Below are 19807 nucleotides of genomic sequence, written 5' to 3'. Positions count from 1 at the left end.
AGGGTGGGGCAGTTTGTCCTCTTGCTGCTGTTCCTGCTGGTCCCTCGAGGGTGCCCCGCCCACCGGTCACCCAGCGAACGTAGGGCGGGGCTGCTCCTGGCGCCTGGCCCTGAGGCCTGCAGAGAGAGGGCCACGCCAGCGGAAGGGCCGGCCAGGAGGTGGCAGGACTTGCTTTACTACTGAGTCGCTGGCGTCCCCGCCTCTTCCGGCCCCTCTGCCCGGAACCCTAGTGCGGAACGTGACCTTTCGGACCCTCTGGGTGGAGACACAGCCTCTGCCTAGGCTGTGCAGTGAGGCGGCCCCACCATCTCAAGTCGCCTGGCCCAGTGCGTCTCTAGCTGGCATGTGACCTCCAGCAAACTCCTGCACCTGAGTGCTGGGAGGAGCAGGTCCGGCAATAGGCAATAATTTTTTTTGTTTTTTTTGAGATAGAGTTTCACTCTTGTTGACCAGGCAATGGTGCATCTGGGCTCACCGCAGCCTCCGCCTCCAGAGTTCAAGCGATTCTTAGCCTCAGCCTCAGAGTAGCTGGGATTACAGGCATGTGCCACCATGCCCGGCTAATTTTGTATTTTTAGTAGAGACAGGGTTTCTCCATGTTGGTCAGGCTGGTCTCGAACTGACCTCAGGTGATCCGCCCGCCTCGGCCTCCCGAAGTGCTGGATTCCAGGCGTGAGCCGCCGCGCCCGGCAGACAATAACGTTCTGAGTTGTTGCTGAGTCTGGCTTTTGTGAGGGGAACTTTTAGCACTCAAGGAGTGGCCTTGCCTCTGGCCCGTCCCCAAGTGCTCATGGGCAGCCAAGGCCGGGGGACTGCTCGGGCTTGGTAGATGTACTTGCCAGGCCAGCTCCCGTCCCGGGGACCTCAGGGAGTAGCTTCATCCCTGAAGGCTCAGTGTCTCCTGCCTCATGTGGGTGGCCCCTCTGCAGGGTTCTCAGGCACCCAGGGAAGTGGGTGCCACAGCCTCACTGGGGCTGGCTGGGCTTTGCTCTGACAACACAGCAGTGGCTAGGCCCCTGCAGCTCTCCGGGGCTCGGTTTCCCTGTTGGCCGCACTATGGCGTAGGCCCCGCTGTGGACACCGATGAGCTGACCCCCCCCACAAATACCACTCAGCCGCTCCCCCAGGCTTCAGTGACCCAAGAGCCCTTGTGTGAAGAACCAGCTTAAAGAATCTTTCTTGCCTTCTCAAACTCTCCAGGAATTCCTGGTGACTGGAAGGGGAGTGACACGGGTCCTCAACCTCTAGCAGGTAAGGGAGCTGCCTCCTGGGTGGGCGTGCCCAGTTCCTCAGCGGGCCCAGCGGGGCCCAGCCTCCGAGGAAGCTCCGAGCAGCTGGCTTAGCTCCGAGGTATTTTTAGCTACAGATCCAGCCCCTTCCATCACCACAACAGTCGAGTCCAAATCAAACGCGCTCCAGGCAGGTGGGACTGGGGTTCTGCCAGCCTCCTGTCCAGCAGGGGTGGGTAGGCAGACTGGGGCCAGTATCGGCTGTTCTGCCTGGGCCCAGGCCGGGCTGGGAAAGCACACTTGTTCTCATTTCCCGCCTCCACTTTCGTGCCAGCTTGTGCTGTCATAAGCAGAGATTCACAGCCCCATTTCTTGGATGGAAAAAGTGGACACTGAGGTCTGAGGCTTTTGAGGACAGTCAGGAGCCCCCCTTTGGGCTCGAGTGACACACTCACCAGCTTCTGGTCCTCTTCCTCCACCACCTGGAATGCCTTGGCTACCTCCTGTGGTCCTAGGGAACCTCGGCCCCAGCCCTGCCTCCCCAGCCAGTCACAGCTCCTCCCTGGTCACCCTGGGGACCTCAGGGCCCGGCTGGTGGCTGTGCTCTCCTTCTGTCCCCCAGTCCTATGGAGCCTGGCAGGCAACTCCTCCATGATCTGAACCCCGTTACCTTGACAGCCCTGCCTGGCCTCCCCTCTCATGGCCCAGCCACCCCAGAACCTGAAGAGGTTTTCTAGCTGCCGTGCGTTTGTCAGGCCGGGTTACCCACCCTACTTTTCCTGCCTGCCCTCCAGTGCTGCCAAGCCCAGTGTGCCAGCCAGCACTCAGCCTTCTGTAAAGGGTTCCCCTCTCCCAACCTGACCTCCTGGAAAGCTGGAGCTTAACTGCCTCTCAATAAACGTGTTGCGAAAAAGGAGTGGATGAGTTGCTGTGCATTTGTCTAGGGGGTGCTTGACCCAAGAGACTCCCCTTTGCCCAGTGCCCGGAGAGGGCGTCCACTGAGAATCTGGGGTGCCTTCTGGCCTCCCCTTCCCAGCTCTGCCGTGGTCTTGGGATTCTGTGGGCGGTCGCTGCTGCCCTCTGGTGGTCAGACCGTGCCTTCCTTGCAGCGGCTGAGAACCTTGACCATGGAACTGCCAGGTTGGCGGTTTTCCTCCACGAAAGTGAGGTTTACATGAGCCTTGCCGGGATCTTGAAAACTGGGAATCTTTGGGGTGGGATCGCCAGCAAAAAGATCTTGAGTCCTGCCAGCCCCTATCTGCGGAAACTACGGAAGGTCACTTGCCCCCAACTATGCTGCTGTTGAGGTTTTGTTAGAAATGGGCTCTTCTACCCCAGCTGGTAGGATCTAACTCTCGGCCATGCTCTCGTGCCTATCTGCCGTGGAGCAGCTCCAGGGAGGTCCCTCTGCCACCCTGTACACTCACCTGGCTGGTGCAGAGGGCAGTCATCCTGCCCGGGGTGAGGGGTAAGACGAGGGGTGGGGGTTACAGGTGATTCAGCCAGCAGCCCTGATAGCACTGCCTACAGTAAGTGCTCAACAAAAGCTGTTTTCATCATGGGACGGGAGAGTTGGGGGGATTCCTGAGATGAAGGACATGTGGCTGCTGGCAAGGAAACGCATTTTCTTACATTTCTTGATGGGTGTGGGGTTAGTCTCCAAAGCTCAAGGAGAGGGATCAAGCTGACTTCAACTAGAGCTACTCCAACCTGCCCCTCCCTGACGGCGTCTTGCGTGGTTCACGCCTCTGGCTCCTGTCGGAAGGAGGCGCCCGCCCTTCGTGGTTTGGGGCCAACCTGCGGCCGGCGCCGAGACGATTGCCCGGCAGAGGGCGCTGGACGTCCACCCTGCAGCCCGGGGTCGGGGTGCGGGTAAGCGGAGCCTAGTTCCACACCCCGAACCCGCGTACACGCAGGCGTTCCTAGCCCAGGCGAGGTGGGCAGACACGACCCTCGCGTCAGCATCTTCCCTGGTGCCACCGCAGCTACCTCCTGTGGGGAAACTGAGGCCAGAGGCGGACATGCGCCAAGCCACGCCGCTGGGGCAGTGCAAAGTTGAGCTCTTCCCGGAGCTCGAGGCCTGGGGCTCCTCGCACCAGGTGCACAGCCAGCCAATCCGGGAGGTCCTGTCTGGCTGCGCCGGCCAATCAGAGGGTCCCTGCCGTAGGCGGAGCCTGCCAATCAGGGGCACCTGGAGTCGCTGGGCAGCCACGATCGGGTCTCGCCGGCGAGGGGCGCGCCGTGACGCGCAGAGGGTGGCGGTGGGATGGGGGTGGGAGCTTCTCTCGCAGCTGAGCCCTGTTTCTCCGGTGCCGCAGTATCCCTGGGACTGAGAGCTGAATACCCACACCCAGGGCTGGGACCTTAGCAGAAAGGAAACTGAGGCTGGGAGGTCGGCCGGGAGGCTGCCTGGCGGAGGTGGCGCCGCTCTGAGTGGGCGGGGCTAGTTCCGGCCCCGCCCCGCCCCCGACCTCTTGGCTCCGCTAGTGCCGGGCGCGCAGCCGCCAGTGCTGCGGGCTCCGGGCTATGGATGCCCCCGGGGCCCCGGCCCCGACCGCCGCCCCCGGTCCGGGCAGGAAGGAGCTGAAGATCGTGATCGTGGGTGACGGCGGCTGCGGCAAGACCTCGCTGCTCATGGTGTACAGCCAGGGCTCCTTCCCCGAGGTGAGGCCCGCAGCGGGGCTGGGGTGGGGGCGATGGACGCCCCTCAGCCTGAGCCCAGAGCCCCGACCCTCGGTCCCCGGCGTCGCGAGTACGGAGAGGCGGCCGCCACCCCGGGGCGCCCCTCGGGAATTCCAGAGCCCAGCGGGGTGAGGGGGTGCTGATCCGGGACGAGTGAGAGGGGTGGACAGTGGGTTTAGCTAGAACCTTGGCCCCCGCAGGCCCCACTAAGGACCAACCGACCCCCTCTCCCGCAGCACTATGCCCCGTCGGTGTTCGAGAAGTACACGGCCAGCGTGACCGTTGGCAGCAAGGAGGTCACCCTGAATCTCTACGACACGGCCGGTGAGTGCGCCTGCGCCCCCGGGGTCCCGGGGGTCCGCCCGCCCGAAGGGTTTCCCCTCCCGGGCGTCCCCCACCGGGCGTCCCCGCCCAGCAGCCTTGCCAGGGTCCTGGCCGGCTCTTCACTCCTGGAGGCCGCTCAGGGGCGCTGGCTGCGCGACCCTAGAGGCCAAGCCCTATATGTAAGTGGAGAGTGTGGAGGAGGAGGTGAACTCCGGGGCCACCCTCCCAGCTCTGTGCTGAGAGCCCACAGCTCGTTCCTCTCTTGTGGTTCTAGAAAGCAGTGGGCTGCTCTTGGGCCTCCCATGGTTCCAGGATTGCTGCGCTGCCTGCTGTGGTCTCTGCAGACTCTGTGGGCTGCAGATTTGAGCCCCCTGGTGCTCGGATTGCCTGGGCTGTGTGTCTGGGTCCTGTGGTTCTGGGACGCTCCCGGCTGCAAATCAGCCTGTGGCTCCAGGGCTCTGTGGCCTGCGCTCTGCAGCCTGAGGCTCTGGGGTCCTGTGGATGCGAGTTCTGTGTCTGCAACTCCCAGGATTCCACGGCTTGCAGTTGGTGGTTCTGGAATTGTGTGGCTACAATTATTTCTGTGCTTTCCCAGTTCCCTGGGACAAAACCAGACAGTGTAGAAAATGAACTGAGGAAGGAACAGAGCACTGGGGGCAGGGGCCCCACACCAGGCTCTGCCTGCCACCTGCAGCCCCCCGTGGGTGGTCTACGGATTTATGTGCAATTGCTTGGGAGTCGGTGTTGTGAGGGGCGGGGACGGGAGAAACGCAGTCAGTGGGAGGACCCTGACTCCCTTCTGGGCTTCATCAACATTGGGGACCAAAGGTTGACATCCCCAGGTGAGGCCTCACCCCACCTCTGTGACTCAGTGTTTAGTGACCTGCAGGGAACCACGTCACCAGGTGGCCCTCTCCTGCCAGCCAAGCCTTGTATGTGTGAGGTGAGGTCAGACACTGACGTAGGATGGAACCAAAATCCAGACACCTCCACCCCCAGGTAGACCTTGGAGAGGACCCGAAAAGGGGCTGTTCTAGCTCAGAGCCCCCTCCATTCCGACTTCAGCAGGTCCTATCATGGTCTCTGAGAAACCTGTCTTTGTGGGATGTGGGCCCTGTAGGGCCACCCCCAAAACAGGGCCTGTCTCTAGCCCCTGGTGAGCTGGGAGAGCTGAGACATCAGAGGAATTCCCGAGGCGTGGCCCAGAGGGTAGTAAGAGTCATGGTCTGGGACACTTTTACTTTCATGTTTCTTGTCCAGGAGCCAGGGAGGGGCAAGGTCATTAACCCCACTTTTTGAGTCAAGTGCTCCTGAGTGGAGACATTTACAGCAGCCCACTGCCCTGCAAGAGCCAGGAGGCTTTTTCTTTCCTCCTCCTCTGCCCTCAGGGCCTCCCCTATCAGGTCCCGGGGTTCACTGTTCAGGGCAGCCTCCACATCATGAGAACAGGGATGGCCTTTCTGGCCTTGCCCAGAGAGCGATGCTCAAGGAACGTGTCAGAGTAGATTGTGGTGTGGAGATTCTGGAAAGCTGCAAGGTGATGTAGGAAGAACTTGTGCAAAGAGCTGCTACCGGAGGGATGGAGGAGCGTCCCCTGCTACAGTTACCAGGAGCAGGCGCCCACCGGCACTATGGGGATCCCATCCACGGTCCCATCCTGTTCCTGCCACCCTCTTTGGAGTCAGATCTGGGCTTTGACCGCAGCTCTATTGGCTACATATCATTGGGGATGTCTGGGCCTCAGTTTCCTCATCTGTCATGAGCACTAAGAGGGTCATGAGGATTAAATCAGATTAATATATTATGTCCACCAACCTGCCCGACATGGTGAAACCCCATCTCTACTAAAAATCCAAAAATTAGCTGGGCATGATGGCGGGCACCTGTAATCCCAGCTACTCGGGAGGCTGAGGCAGGAGAATCATTTGAACCCAGGAGGTGGAGCTTGCAGTGAGCCGAGATTGTGCCATTGCACTCCGGCCTGGGCGACAGGGCGAGACTCCGTTTCCTAGCACTTTGGGAGGCTGAGGCAGGAGGATTGCTTGAAGCCAGGAGTTCAAGACCAGCCTGGGCAACATGACGAAACCCCATCTCTACTAAAAATACAAAAAATACAAAAATTAGCCAGGCATAGTGGCACACGCCTATAGTCCCAGCTACTTGGAAGGCTGACACAGGAGAATTGCTTGAACCCAGGAGGCAGAAGTTGCAGTGAGTTAAGATCACGCCACTGCATTCCAGCCTGGGCAACAGAGCATGACCCTGTTTCAAAAAATTAAAATTAAAAAAAATTAAAAAGACCCTTCTACCATCCCTGCCCAGCCCTAGCTCGATCCTGTGCTTTGGAATCTACAGTGCCATGCCCTGAGTGGCCCCCAGCCCCTGCTGCAGTGGGGAGATCTATCTTCCCTGGCAAGTCTCTTCCAAGCAGCAGAGAAGCAGGGCTCATGGGAGGAGGTTGGCCTCATAGTCTGACAGACCAAGGAGGGGTACCCAGGGAGAAGAAATCTGGCTGCTCCCTGTAGGGGGTGTCCCCCCATGACCGGGGAAGGCCTGCTCATAGGAGGAAATCCCCTGGTCAGTGAGTGCCACCAGGGAGAGCCCAGGTCCCAGTGCTTGTCACGGAGCAAGGCTTGGAAGGTGATGGAATGAATGGGTAATAGATCCGAATGCCGCAGATGATTTATCTCTGCCTGCAGGTGGACGGCTCTCGGGAGAACATGACAGAAAGCCATGGCCAGGAGGTCACATAGAGAGAGGCAAAAGGCCAAGAGGGTGAAGGAATGGCCAAGCCAGAAATGAGTCTAGTAAACGTAGTTGTAGAAAGTTCTAGAACCCAATGGGCTACACCCAGTGGCGGAAGGGGCGTCTTCCCAACGGGTGGCCACCAGAGCTGTGAGACAGGGGTGGCTCTCGGAGGCTGAATTTCTCCACACCCAGACCTGCCCACAGGAGCCCTGGTGGCAGGCCTGTGTGGCTGTCTCCATCCTGAGGAAGTAGTTACGGACACCACAGCGGAGGGTGGGCAGATGGGGTGACAGGGCTCTCAGGGCTCAGAGGGGAAGGGGCGGGGGCCGTGGCACCCACTGCTCTGTTGGCCTCACCCGGGCCCCGACATCCTCTGAGGCAGGAAGCTGCGGTGAAGTCTGAAGTTTCCTGGGCAGGGAGAGGCGGGGTGAGGTGGGCTGTGAAGACGCAGATGGGAGACTGAGCTTATCGGGGCCAAGGTGTGGGGTCCAGGGTTGGAGGGGCACAGAATGGGGTGGGGGTTGCCCTGGGAGCAGTGGTCCCCTTCTCAGCCTGAGATGGGAACAGAAAGAAAATTGGCGGGCAATGGAGTAGGAGTTGCTAAGACAAGGAACCAGGGACAGGTGGGCATCGTGAGCCCCAGAAGCACCGGAGGCCTGGGCTGAGCCAAGGCTGGGGTCACCCAGAAGGTGGTCTCAACTCCCAGCTGGGGCTGCGCAGCCCCTGTCTTCCTGGGGAAGCACCCGTGGCCCCAGCAGAGTGAGTAAAAGTGGGTTCCTCTTCCCTTCTCACGCTGCCAGCACCCCTCCCTGACCAACGCCCCAGCTGGAGCTGGGGGCCACCTGCCCTGTGTGTCCTCCTGAAGATTTGAGGTCTTCTCTCCTTAACTCTGCCCTGGGCCTTAGAGACCCCTGGCCCTGGAAGCAGGACTGCCTTGGCAAAGCCTCATCCCACCAAGAAAATAGCCCTGTGTGCGGCATGAGCCTCCCTTCCCCCAGCCCTGCCTCAGCACCGCCCAAGTGTACGTCAGGACGATGGGCGGCTTCACGGGCCTAGAGACTTCCTCACCAGAAGCACGTGCATCCTTTGCGTATAATTCCTGGGTTTTTTTGTTTTTTGGTTTTTGGTTTTTTTTGGTGGGTGGGGGCTGTGGTTAGAGACAGGGTCTCGCTCTGTCACCCAGGCTGGAGTCTGTAGCATGATCATAACTCACTGCAGCCTCAGCCTCTTGGGCTCAAGTGGTCCTCTCACCTCAGCCTCCCAAAGTGCTGGGATTACAGGTGTGAGCCACCATGCCTGGTCTCCTGGGCTGTTTTAATCTCTAAGCCCATCTGCAGTGGCTGGATGGGCCCCCCTGTGACTACGGGCAGGTGACATGGACCCTTTCAGCCCCAGGATCATTTTTGTAGAATGTAGAGGGTAATGGTATCACCTGGTGGCTGGGAGGCCCCTAAAGCTTCTGGGTCCAAAGATTCTGGAGGTTCTGACCCCCTGCCATGCCAGGCTATTAACTTCTCCTGGAAGTTTCTGTTTCAAGAGTAACCCAATAGCCTTCTTCCTGCCTCCCAGCACTGCCCCCGACTCTGCCCCCACCCCCGGCCCGGCACCGGCACCGGCACCGGCACCGCTCCGGCTCCAAGCTCCAAGCTCCAAGCTCCAAGTGTTGCCTCCCTTCTCCTGGGCTTTCACCTTCCAGATTAGGGGTGGGGTTATCACTGTTATCACCCCCTCTCCCAGATAAGGAAATTGACACCCAGAGAGGGAAATGTGGGCGTCAATTCGAGATGTGGAGGCTGCCCTGAACAGTCCCGCCCAGAATGTGCATGAGTGAATGGAACCTGACCCCCGACTCATATGAGAGAAGGTATTTATTAACAGTACACTCCCCCATCCCCAAGTGGGCATGGGATTGGTGCACACGGAAATACATCCTCTGCAGGCCTGGTCCCCCCAACCCCCCATGCCCCAAAGGCCCACACTGAATTCTAGGGAAGGCTGGGCTGGGCAGAGTCAAGCCAGGACGGCAACCTGGAGGAGGCGCTGGAGTCAGCTGGCTGCCTCTTCCTTCCCAGAGGCCCTCTTTCTTGAGAGGGCTGACATTTTTCCTCACCTGGTCAGGACTGGGACAAGTAGGGTGAGGATTCCTTCTGTTTTCTGGGGTAGGCTAAGAAAAAAAAAATACCCCAGCAGGGTCCTCTGTTATTTACAAAGCTTCCCCTTAACTGTGTGGCCTGGGGCAAGTCACTCCAGCTCTCTATGCTTCCGTTTCTCAGCCTGTAAAATGGGGCCAACAATAGTGTCTACCTTGTAGGGTTTTTGGGGGAAAGATGAGTTAATCCAGGTGAATGGCTTCGGGCTAGACCTGGCATATAACACAGAAGCCTTCATGGATAGGTGCTGCCAGAATCACAGTAGTCCACTCCTGCAGCCCCAGCTCCTCGGGAGGCTGAGGCAGGAGGATGGCTTGAGCCCAGGAGATTGAGGCGGGAGTGAGCTGTGATCACACCACTGCGCTCCAGCCTGGGCAACAGAACAAAACCCTTTTTTTTTTTTTTTTCGAGGCAGAGTCTCACTCTGTTGCCCAGACTGGAGTGTAGTGGTTTGATCTCAGCTCACTGCAACCTCTGCCTCCCTAGCTCAAGTGATTCTCCTGCCTCAGCCTCCCAAGTAGCTAGGATTACAGGCATGTGCCACCACGCCCAGCTAATTTTTGTATTTTTAGTAGAGACAGCGTTTCATCATGTTGCCCAGGCTGGTCTTGAACTCTTGACCTCAAGTGATCCACCCGCCTCAGCCTCCCAAAGTGCTGGGATTACAAGCATGAGCCACGGCGCCCGGCCTAGACCGTGACTTTTATATGAGAGAGAGAGAGTCGATACTAAACATCTTTATTATTACTGTCATCAAGGCTCACTCACTTTTCGCATCTCCATTTCACAGATGAGGAAACTGAGGCCCAGAGGTTACTTCCCAGCTGGGAAGGCTGGGGACAGCTTCCTGGAAGAACTGGTGCTTTTAGAATGGCCTGGCAGGCAGCTGACCTTGGGGACTGGTTGGCCTCTGGCTCACAGGGTGCTTGTCTCTGACCTTGACGAAGGCCCCCTCCACCACTTGGGCTCTCAACAGGAAGAACTGTCCCCGCCCAGCGTACCTCCCGGGGGGACTGCTTGAATGAACACAGGTCAGGAAGTGGAATGCCCTTGCCAAGGCTGCAGGGGCACCTAAAGCCGGAGAGATGACTATTAACCCTCTTCACCCACTCCTTCCTTTGAGCCTTCCTTCCCCGAATGTGTATTGCGCTCACCTGTGTTCCCAGGGGCACAACAGTGAACAGCACAGAGGTGGTTCCTGCCTGCCCGAGAGGCAAACAAAACACCCAGAGAATTGCTGTTTTTTTGTTTTTTATTTTTGTTTTTGTTTTGAGGCAGAGTTTCGCTCTGTCCCCCAGGCTGTAGTGAAATGGCACGATCTCAGCTCACCGCAACCTCAGCCTCCCAGGTTCAAGCGATTCTCCAGCCTCAGCCTCCCAAGTAGCTGGGACTACAGGTGCCCACCACCACAGCCAGCTAGTTTTTGTATTTTTGGTAGAGACGAGGTTTCACCATGTTCGCCAGGCTGGTCTCGAACTCCTGACCTCAAGTGATCCACCTGCCTCCACCTCCCAAAGTGCTGGGATTACAGGTGTGAATCACCCCGCCTGGCCCCAGAGAAGTATTGTGAAATCAGGTAGGGGTGAGAGGCATGAGTAAAGCCCCGTCACGTGGCAGACTGCCAAGGAGGCTGTTTCAGAGCAGTCAGGAAAGGTCTCTGGGAGGAGGTGACATTCCATAGAGCCCTGAAGGAGAGGAGGGAAGGAGCCACACTGTTCCCTGTTGAAAGAACCTCCTGGAGGAGTGAACAGCAAGGGCAGAGGCCCCAGGAGAGGCAGGCAGGCTGTGATTGCCTCCAGCGCTCCGGGGCTGACTTCTTCCTTCACCCGCTGCAGCCTGATGCCTGCCCCGCCACCTCCTGTCCTGATGTCACTGCAGGCTGTAGTTGCCAAACCCAGTGGGCAAGTCTCAACCCTTGTCTCTGCTGTGTGTGACAAGAGTGGAACAACCTTGACAGACGTGGCAGCTCATGCCTGTAACCCCAGCACTTTGGGAGGCTGAGGCAGGTGGATCACCTGGCCAACATGGTGAAACCCCGTCTCTACTAAAAATACAAAAGAAAGCCGGGCGCTATGGCTCACACCTGTAGTCCCAGCACTTTGGGAGGCTGAGGCGGGTGGATCACAAGGTCAGGAGATTGAGACCATCCTGGCTAACACAGTGAAACCCCGCCTCTACTAAAAATACAAAAAATTAGCTTGGCGTGGTGGCGGGCACCTGTAGTCCCAGTTACATGGGAGGCTGAGGCAGGAGAATTGCTTGAACCTGGAAGGCAGAGGTTGCAGTGAGCCAAGATCGCACCACTGCACTTCAGCCTGGGTGACAGAGTGAGACTCTCTCTCAAAAATAAAATAATAAAAATACAAAAAAAATTAGCCAGGCATGTTGGCACCTGCCTTAGTCCCAGCTACTCAAGAGGCTGAGGCAGGAGAACCATTTGAACCCAGGAGGCGGAGCGTACAGTGAGCCGAGGTCGTGCCACTGCACTGCAGCCTGGGCAACCGAGCAAGACCCTGTCAAAAAAAAAAAAAAAAAGTAAAGAAGTGAAGAAAAGAAAAAAAGAAATGAGAGAAGCCGTCCAAGGGGGCTCCATTTTACAAACTTATCCGAGGTTTCACTTTCTGTAGTTTCAGTTACCTGAGGTCTGAAAGTATTAAATGGAAAATTCCAGAAATAATTCATAAATTTGAGATCATGCACCGCTCTGAGTAGCGTGATGAGATTGCGCACGGTCCCGCTGTATCCCACCCGGGATGTGATTCGCCCCTTCCTCTGTGTATCCCTGCTGGAGACACCACCTGCCCATGAGTCAGTCAGCAGCTGGCTCGGTAACAGGCCAGGCTGGTCTTGAACTCCTGAGTTCAAGTGATCCGCCCGCCTCGGCTTCCCAGAGTGCTGGGATTACAGGTGTGAGCCACGGTGCCTGGCCCCGTTTTATTTTATTATTATTGTTGTTAATCTCTTACTGTGCCTAAGTCATAAACTAAGCTGTCTTATAGGTGTGTACATATAGAAAAAAACAGCATATCTAGGGTTCTAGACTGTCCGTGGTTTCATACATCCACTGGGGGTCTTGGAATCCACCCTTGTGGGTTGGGGGGACTACTGTACCTGTTCACTCCTGCCATAGTTGTAAAAGGGAATATGTTATGCCAGAACTATGAACCCCATTGTTACATCTTAAAGGACCAGAACCTATTTTTGCACAATACACGTTAGTGTGTATCAGCAGAAGGAACATCCCACTTGGAATTTCATGAGCTGGGGTTAACTCCTGGCCCAGTCACTGAGTCACTGACCTCAAGCGAGTCACTTCACTGCTGTGACTCTCAGGCTTTTCCTATGCAGTGCGAGTGTTCATCATTTCCCTGCCACATCTGGCTGTCATGTAAGGATTTGTGTTTTGGTTTTTTTTTCCTTTTTGAGACGAAGTCTCACTGTGTCACCCAGGCTGGAGTATAGTGGCATGATCTCGGGGCTCACTGCAACCTCCACGTCCCAGGTTCAAGCAATTCTCCTGCCTTAGCCTCTGGAGTAGCTGGGATTACAGGCACCTGCCACCACGCCCAGCTAATTTTTGTATTTTTAGTAGAGACGGGGGTCTCACCATCTTGGTTAGGCTGGTCTCGAACTCCTGACCTCGTGATGCCCCTGCCTCGGCCTCCCAAAGTGTGGGATTACAGGCGTGAGCCACCGTGCCCAGCTTTTTTTTTTTTTTTTTGAGACTGAGTCTCTCTCGGTCGCCAGGCTGGAGTTCAGTGGCGTGATCTTGGCTCACTGCAACCTCCACCTCCCAGGTTCAAGCAATTTTCCTGCCTCAGCTTCCCAAGTAGCTGGGACTACAGGCTCACACCACCACGCCCAGCTAATTTTTGTATTTTTAGTAGAGACAGGGGTTCATCATGTTGACGAGGATGGTCTCGATCTCTTGACCTCATAATTCACCTGCCTCAGCCTCCCAAAGTGCTGGGATTACAGGCATGAGCCATCACGCCTTGCCAAGGATTTCTTAATCATTTCTAGACTAAAGCACCCTGAAAACTGCATAGAGTATAGGATGTATTATTATAAAGACAGATGCAGAGGGCAGGCAGTTATCCTCAAAAGGGAAAAAATGTAGCCATTTAATCTGGATGTTTAAGAATAAAATGCTAGGGAGAAAATGGTGAAAAGAGCAATGGGGGAAGGACCTTCCAGTCCTGTGGAACAGCAAGCACAAAGGCCGGGGCATGAGAGCTTCGTGGGTTTGAGAAACAGTGAGGTGGCGCTTTGACTGGACTGCAGTGAGCAAGTGGGTGTGGCAGAAGATGAAGTCAGGTGAACCAGGGGAGATGTTTGGATTTTATACAAAGAGCAATAGGGGCCAGGCATGGTGGCTCATGCCTATAATCCCAGCACTCTGGGAGGCCGAGGCAGGCGCATCACCAGAGGTCAGGAGTTCAAGACCAGCCTGGCCAAGATGGTGAAACCCTGTCTCTACTAAGAAAATACAAAAATTTCATGCCTGTAATCCCAGCACTTTGGGAGGTTGCGGTGAGCAGATCACCAGAGGTCAGGAGTTCGAGACCAGCCTGACCAACATGGAGAAATCCGTCTCTACTAAAAATACAAAATTAGCTGGGTGTGGTGGTACGTGCCTGTAGTCCTAGCTACTCAGGAGGCTGAGGCAGGAGAATCACTTGAACCTGGGAGGTGGAGGTTGTGGTAAGCCGAGATCGTGCCATTGTACTCCAGCCTGGGTAACAAGAACAAAACTGTCTCAAAAACAAAACAAAACAAACAAAAATTAGCCAGGCGTGGTGGCAAGCGCCTGTAATCTCAGCTACTTGGGAGGCTGTGGCAGAACTGCTTGAACCCGGCAGGCAGAGGTTGCAGTGAGCTGAGATTGGGACACTGCACTCCAGCCTGGGTGACAGAGCAAGACTCTTGTCAAAAAAAAAAAAAAAAAAAAAAAATTGGGGGGGCAATAGGGAGTCATTGAAGATGCTTCTGTTGTGGAGAGGGGGGCAGGATAGGACTTGTGTTTTAAGATCCATCCAGCTGTCAGGTGGATAATGGATTCATCGAAGGGCTGTACGCCAGGGAAGAGGGACAGATGAGGGCTTAGATGAGGATGGTGTAGGGATGGGGCGGGGGTGGGGGTGGGGACAGTGGCCAGCAGTAGACAGGGCCCTGCTGTCCAGTAGAACTTTCTGCAGTGGAGGAAATGCCGTGCACCTGCACCAATCATTGTATTGGCCATGAGCCCCGGGTAGCAGTTCATCACCTGAAATGTGGCTTGTGCAACTGAGGAGCTGAATGCTTCATGTTCATTCATTTTTTTTTAATTTTATTTTTTTCTGAGATAGCGTTTCGCTCTTGTCACCCAGGCTGGAGTGCAATGGCGTGATCTCTGGTCACTGCAACCTCTGCCTCCTGGGTTCAAGTGATTCTCCAGCTTCAGCCTCCCAAGTAGCTGGAACTACAGGCACCCACCACCACACCTGGCTAATTTTTGTATTTTAGTAGATACGGGGGTTTCACCATGTTGGCTAGGATGGTCTTGAACTCCTGATCTCAGGTGATCTGCCCGCCTCGGCCTCCCAAAGTGTTGGGATTACAGGTGTGAGCCACTGTGCCCAGCCAATGTTAATTCATTAATTCAAGTTAATTAATGGGGCTAGTGACTACCCTGTTGGATAGCACAGATTTAGGAAGATGTAGACAGAGGTTACCGAGAAGGGACAGCTGGGGACAGGAAAGGGGCTTGAATAGCATGCAGGTCAGTTTCCCAGTGTCTTACAAGGACGTCTCTAGCTTTGTCGGGGGGGTGGTTCAGGTCTGAGACCTTGCTCTGCCCAGTGTCAGGGGACACTGGTATGGACAGCCCTCCTGGCCCAGCCGTTGCTGTCCTGGTGGCTTCTGTTCACTGAACACTCTTTTATGGCCCCGGGTGGCAGTTCATCACCTGAAATGCGGCTTGTGCAACTGAGAAGTTGAATGCTTCATGTTCATTCATTTTTTATTTTTATTTTTTTTGAGACAGATTTTCGCTTTTGTCACCCAGGCTGGAGTGCAATGGCCTGCCTTGGCTGGTGACAGCCCCATGAGGTAGATTTTATGATTTTCATGTTCCAGGTAGGGAAGCCAAGACTCCCACCGATGTCCTGTCTAAGTCAAGGTCACACAGCCAGTGGGGGCAGAGCTGGGATTTAAACACGTGTCTCATCTGCCTCTAGTGACCTCACCCTTAAGCACTGTTCCATGGTGGAGCTGGCCAAGGACTTCTGGAGGTCCCTGGGTTGAGGGGGAGCCAGTGGGGAGAGGGTAGCCACACCCTGTCACCAGCAAAGCGGCAGGAGCAGACATGGCCTGGTGGTGCTCCGTGGAGAGGCCACTTGTCCTAAGAGGTGTTTGCCAGGGAGGGAGCGGAGGGCAGGCTGGCACCGCCCAGCACCTGCAGCAGCTGAGGACGGGGTAGGGGGATTCCTGGGCCTCCAAGTCCCTTGTTCAGTGGAAGGAAGTCGAGGGGTGGGGGGCTGGTCACCAATGAGCCTGAAAAGCTCTCAGTTCTCACTGTGGGGATTTTAAAAAAATACCGGGGCATGATGACTAAGTGCAGTGTAGAACCCTGGGCTGGGCCGGCTCCTCAACGGGGAAAAAAATAAAGGACAATATTGGTGAAATGGTCAAAATCGGACTATGGCCTGTGGATCGGATTAGAATGCAGAGTCCATGCGGTTTCCTGGGCTTGGGGCAGGGGAGAGAATGCCCTTGTTCTCAGCAGATGGCGCCAAGCTAAGGGGTGAAGAGGCAGGTGTCTGCAGTTACCGTGCCCTGATAGGGAGAAACAGAAGTGTCTGTCTCCAGATAAAGCCAGAGGGGCCGATGCAAACAGGTGGTGAATCACAGTCAGAGCTCTTCACACTCTTTGTTGCAATTTTACTGTAAGTTTGAAACTGTCAATATAAAAAGTTACAAAGAATTGCTTATAAAGAAGGGGAAAAAAAAGCAAACCCAACCAAGCTCAAGCCTAGATCGGTGTTTGGATTCAGCTCGTGTTGGGGCAGGGCCAGGCATAGGATTAAAGTATCCCCCCAGGAGTATGCTCTGTGAATCTGGGTGGGGAGGGCGCTTAGGTGCTGTTCCCAGCAACCCACTACCCGCCTCCTAGTGCTTGCAAGAATGGGCAGGGAACTCAGCCGACTGCATCAGAACCCGAGAAGCTGGAGGTTGAAGCCAGACACCAGCCTCTCGGGACTTGGGGACACTGTGAGTCCACCCAGCCCCACAGGTCTGAATCTTTGGGAAGGGGAGGGTTCCAGTCTGCGCTCTGCCCCTAAGCATCAGGGCAGGGGGATCACACTGGCTATCGGCATCATCGCTAGCAGTTTCTCCAGCCCCAGCCCTAGAATCAGGCCAAGCCCTCAGCACTGTGTGGGTTTGATCTCGAGGATTCTTTACCACCATCCAGAACTGGGGGGCTGCCACTCATGGGTTCTGTTGTTAAGAGACAGGGTCTTGCTCTGTCACCCAGGCTGGAGTGCAGTGGCATGATCACAGCTCACTGTAGCCTCGACCTCCTGGGCTCAAGCGATCCTCCAGCCTCAGCCTCCCGAGTAGCTGGCACCACAGGCCTGTGCCACCACTCCTGGCTTGCTGCCCATTGTATAGATGAGGAAATTGAGGCCTTAACGCAGGGTCACTTGTCTGGCCCCTTCCCCTTCACCCATCAGAGTCCAGACAGGCAGGGGACGTCCCCTGACCCACCCTGCTCTCTGCTTTCAGGGCAGGAAGACTATGACCGGCTACGGCCCCTGTCCTACCAGAACACCCACCTCGTGCTCATCTGCTATGACGTCATGAACCCCACCAGCTACGACAACGTCCTCATCAAGGTGAGGCTGGTCTCCTGGGTGGCGGCCCCACATCTGGGCCCGGCTGCACCCCTGATCCCCTGCCTCCTCCCTCCACAGTGGTTCCCTGAGGTCACGCACTTCTGCCGCGGGATCCCCATGGTGCTCATTGGCTGCAAGACAGACCTGAGGAAGGACAAGGAGCAGCTGCGGAAGCTCCGGGCTGCCCAGCTGGAGCCCATCACCTACATGCAGGTGGGCCAGGGGCCAAGACCCTGGGGCGCAGCCGTGGCTGTAAAGCCTCCCAGACCTTTGGCCTCTGCAACTGGGGTGCCTTAGCGGCCTTTCAGGGAGCTGAGGGAAGCAGGATTCTAAGAATAATTTCTAAATATTAGTATTGATGGCCTGTGAACCTGAGCACTTTACACGACTACTCTCAATCCGTAGGACTCAGGCAGGTGCTGTTCACATCCCCCAGTTTACACGGGAGACAATGAGGCCCAGAGAGGTTAAGCAGCTTGCCCAGGGTCACAGAGCTAGCCAGAAGTGGAGCCAGGATCTGGTCCCATGCACTGCGCTCCAAATTCTGTGCTATGAGCCGCTGTCCTGTCCTGTCCTGTGCTGTGCTGTCTGCCTTGTTTGAAAGGGCCAATTGACCGTGCAACTCTTTGGGTGAGGCATGGGGGAATAAACAGAATAAAAGGGGCAAAAAGAAACTTTCACAAGAAATAACCATTAATAAGGGCAAATTCAGCTGGGCATAGTGGCTCACGCCTATAATCCCAGCACTTTGGGAGGCCAAGGCAGGCGAATCACCTGAGGTCAGGAGTTCAAGACCAGCCTGGCCAACATGGAAAAACCCCATCTCTACTAAAAATACAACATTAGCTGGGCATGGTGGCGCATGCCTGTAATCCCAGCTACTTGGGAGGCTGAGGCAGGAGAATCGCTTGAACCTGGGAGATGAAGGTTGTGACGAACCAAGATCGTGCCACTGCGCTCTAGCCTGGGCAACAAGAGCAAAACTCCGCCTCAAAAATAAATAAATAAAAGGGCAAATTCATTTGCCTAAGTTGTACTTTCAGAGAAGAGAGAGGTGGCTGGAAGTCCTGTCTTGAGGCCTCCAACTCTTCTCACAGGCCTGGGAGACACACCTGGGGGAACCAACCCCGGGTGTCAGGATTCAGCCCCTCCCTGCCTGGAGCTGGAGAGAGGCCAGGGTGGGGGCCTGGACAGGGCTTCTTCCAACCTGGGGGATGCACTGCACTGTCCCTCCATTCCACCCACACTGTGAGGGCCTGCCAGGATGGAGGCGACAGGCCCAAAACAAGGCCTCCACCCCTGGAGAGTCCTCAGAACCAGTCCCAAACCCACCAGGTGGTTCCAGGAGACCTCCAGGGGCCCCTCACCTAATGCTGGCTTCTCCTCCCACCCAGGGCCTGAGCGCCTGCGAACAGATCCGAGCTGCTCTCTACCTGGAATGTTCCGCCAAGTTTCGTGAGAATGTGGAGGACGTCTTCCGGGAGGCCGCCAAGGTGGCTCTCAGTGCTCTGAAGAAGGCGCAGCGGCACAAGAAGCACCGGCTCTGCCTGCTGCTCTGACCCAGGGCGGACAGACCTCACGACAGCACTGACAGGGGCCCCAGGTGCTGACTGCACCAGGGAGGCTGCCCCATCCCGACCCTCCAGCTCACGGTGTCTGGGGCCTGCAGCTAGACTCTTGGAACATTCTGGAACTCTCTCCTGACTGGGGCTCTGACCACAAACTCCCCTCCAGGCTAACCCTGGGACGGGGTGGTGATGTGGGTGCAGGAGCCAGTGTCTGTTCTCCGGACTCGGAAGGGCCCTCATCACAGCCAACCCCACCATGAGTGTCTCCTCAGTGCAGACTCAAGTTATGCTTGAAATGAAAAAGTCCATCTGGTGGTGGGTAAACGTGGACCTGGCACTGTTCCATGCAGGCGCCCCAAGCCTGCCACTCCTGTGTCCCCACCTCCCTGGGCTCCCGAGATAGGCACCGCTGTATCCTCCAGCTCCTTCCTTCCTTCCCCCAGGAACACGGGGGCCACCGAGGGGGCTGGGCCTATCAGGAGAACACAGGCCGCAGCCCGGTGGAGGGGCTGGCACCCGCCCCTCCCATCTCCACCCCACATGGAAGACTTGTCTTCAGCTTGGCCACTGTCTTTGCAGAGCTGGGCACATGTGCCCAGGGGGCAGAAAAAACGGCTTCTCAGTTAAAAGTATACCCTGGACCACCCATCTGACCATCTCTTCAAGGTCTCATCACCAGGACAGGACTGGCCCATTTAGTCCTCAAGCCTCGCTTCTACCAGCCTGTGGAGTTCAGGAGGCGAGACACCCCGGCCTCCTATGAGAACTGATGGGATCCACAGGACAGTTTCTCAGAACTGGTTCACAGACCACCTGTGTCACCAACAGCCAGATACCTAATCCCCGAGTCTCCTTTGGGAAGGTCTGGGGTCGAGGGTCTGGGAATTTTTTTTTTTTTTTTGGGACAGAGTCTCGTTCTGTCACCCAGGCTGGAGTCCAGTGGTACGGTCTTGGCTCACTGCAAGCTCCACCTCCTGGGTTCAAGTGATTCTCCAGCCTCAGCCTCCTGAGTAGCTGGGATTACAGGCACGCACCACCACATCCGGCTAAATTTTTGTATTTTTAGTAGAGATGGGGTTTCACCATATTGGCCAGGCTGGTCTCAAACTCCTGACCTTGTGATCCACCCGCCTTGGCCTCCCAAGTGCTGGGATTACAGGCGTGAGCCACTGCACCCGGCCCAGGACTTTTAAAACAAGTATCCCAGGGGATTCCGGTGCCTACCAGAG

The 19807-nt window shown here is 56.4% G+C and overlaps 1 protein-coding gene and 1 pseudogene across 5 annotated transcripts; both read left to right on the top strand.

Moving 5' to 3' along the window:
* Positions 1 to 908: 908 nt before the first annotated feature.
* LOC112634613 lies at positions 909 to 2136 on the top strand (annotated as a pseudogene). The gene has a single exon (XR_003121799.1). The product of XR_003121799.1 is annotated as an uncharacterized LOC112634613 (transcript).
* A 461-nt stretch (positions 2137 to 2597) lies between these two features.
* Positions 2598 to 19453, top strand: RHOF (ras homolog family member F, filopodia associated). Of its 4 annotated transcripts, XM_025402238.1 has the most exons (5): positions 2598 to 3893; positions 4148 to 4235; positions 16901 to 17010; positions 17089 to 17223; positions 18405 to 18902. In XM_025402238.1, the coding sequence occupies exons 1-5, from the start codon at positions 3756 to 3758 to the stop codon at positions 18567 to 18569; spliced, it is 636 nt and encodes a 211-aa protein (XP_025258023.1). In that variant the 5' UTR covers positions 2598 to 3755; the 3' UTR covers positions 18570 to 18902. The 4 variants fall into 4 exon arrangements, with proteins under 4 accessions (XP_025258023.1, XP_025258022.1, XP_025258024.1 ...); XM_025402237.1 differs by lacking the exons at positions 2598 to 3893; positions 4148 to 4235 and having other exon boundaries at positions 16040 to 17010; XM_025402239.1 differs by lacking the exons at positions 2598 to 3893; positions 4148 to 4235 and having other exon boundaries at positions 16040 to 17219; positions 18405 to 19453.
* The last annotated feature ends 354 nt before the right edge of the window (positions 19454 to 19807 follow it).

The sequence above is a fragment of the Theropithecus gelada genome, chromosome 11 (genome assembly GCF_003255815.1).
Source record: "Theropithecus gelada isolate Dixy chromosome 11, Tgel_1.0, whole genome shotgun sequence".
NCBI classification, from domain to species: domain Eukaryota; kingdom Metazoa; phylum Chordata; class Mammalia; order Primates; family Cercopithecidae; genus Theropithecus; species Theropithecus gelada.
This window is presented reverse-complemented; position numbering and strand designations above follow the sequence as displayed.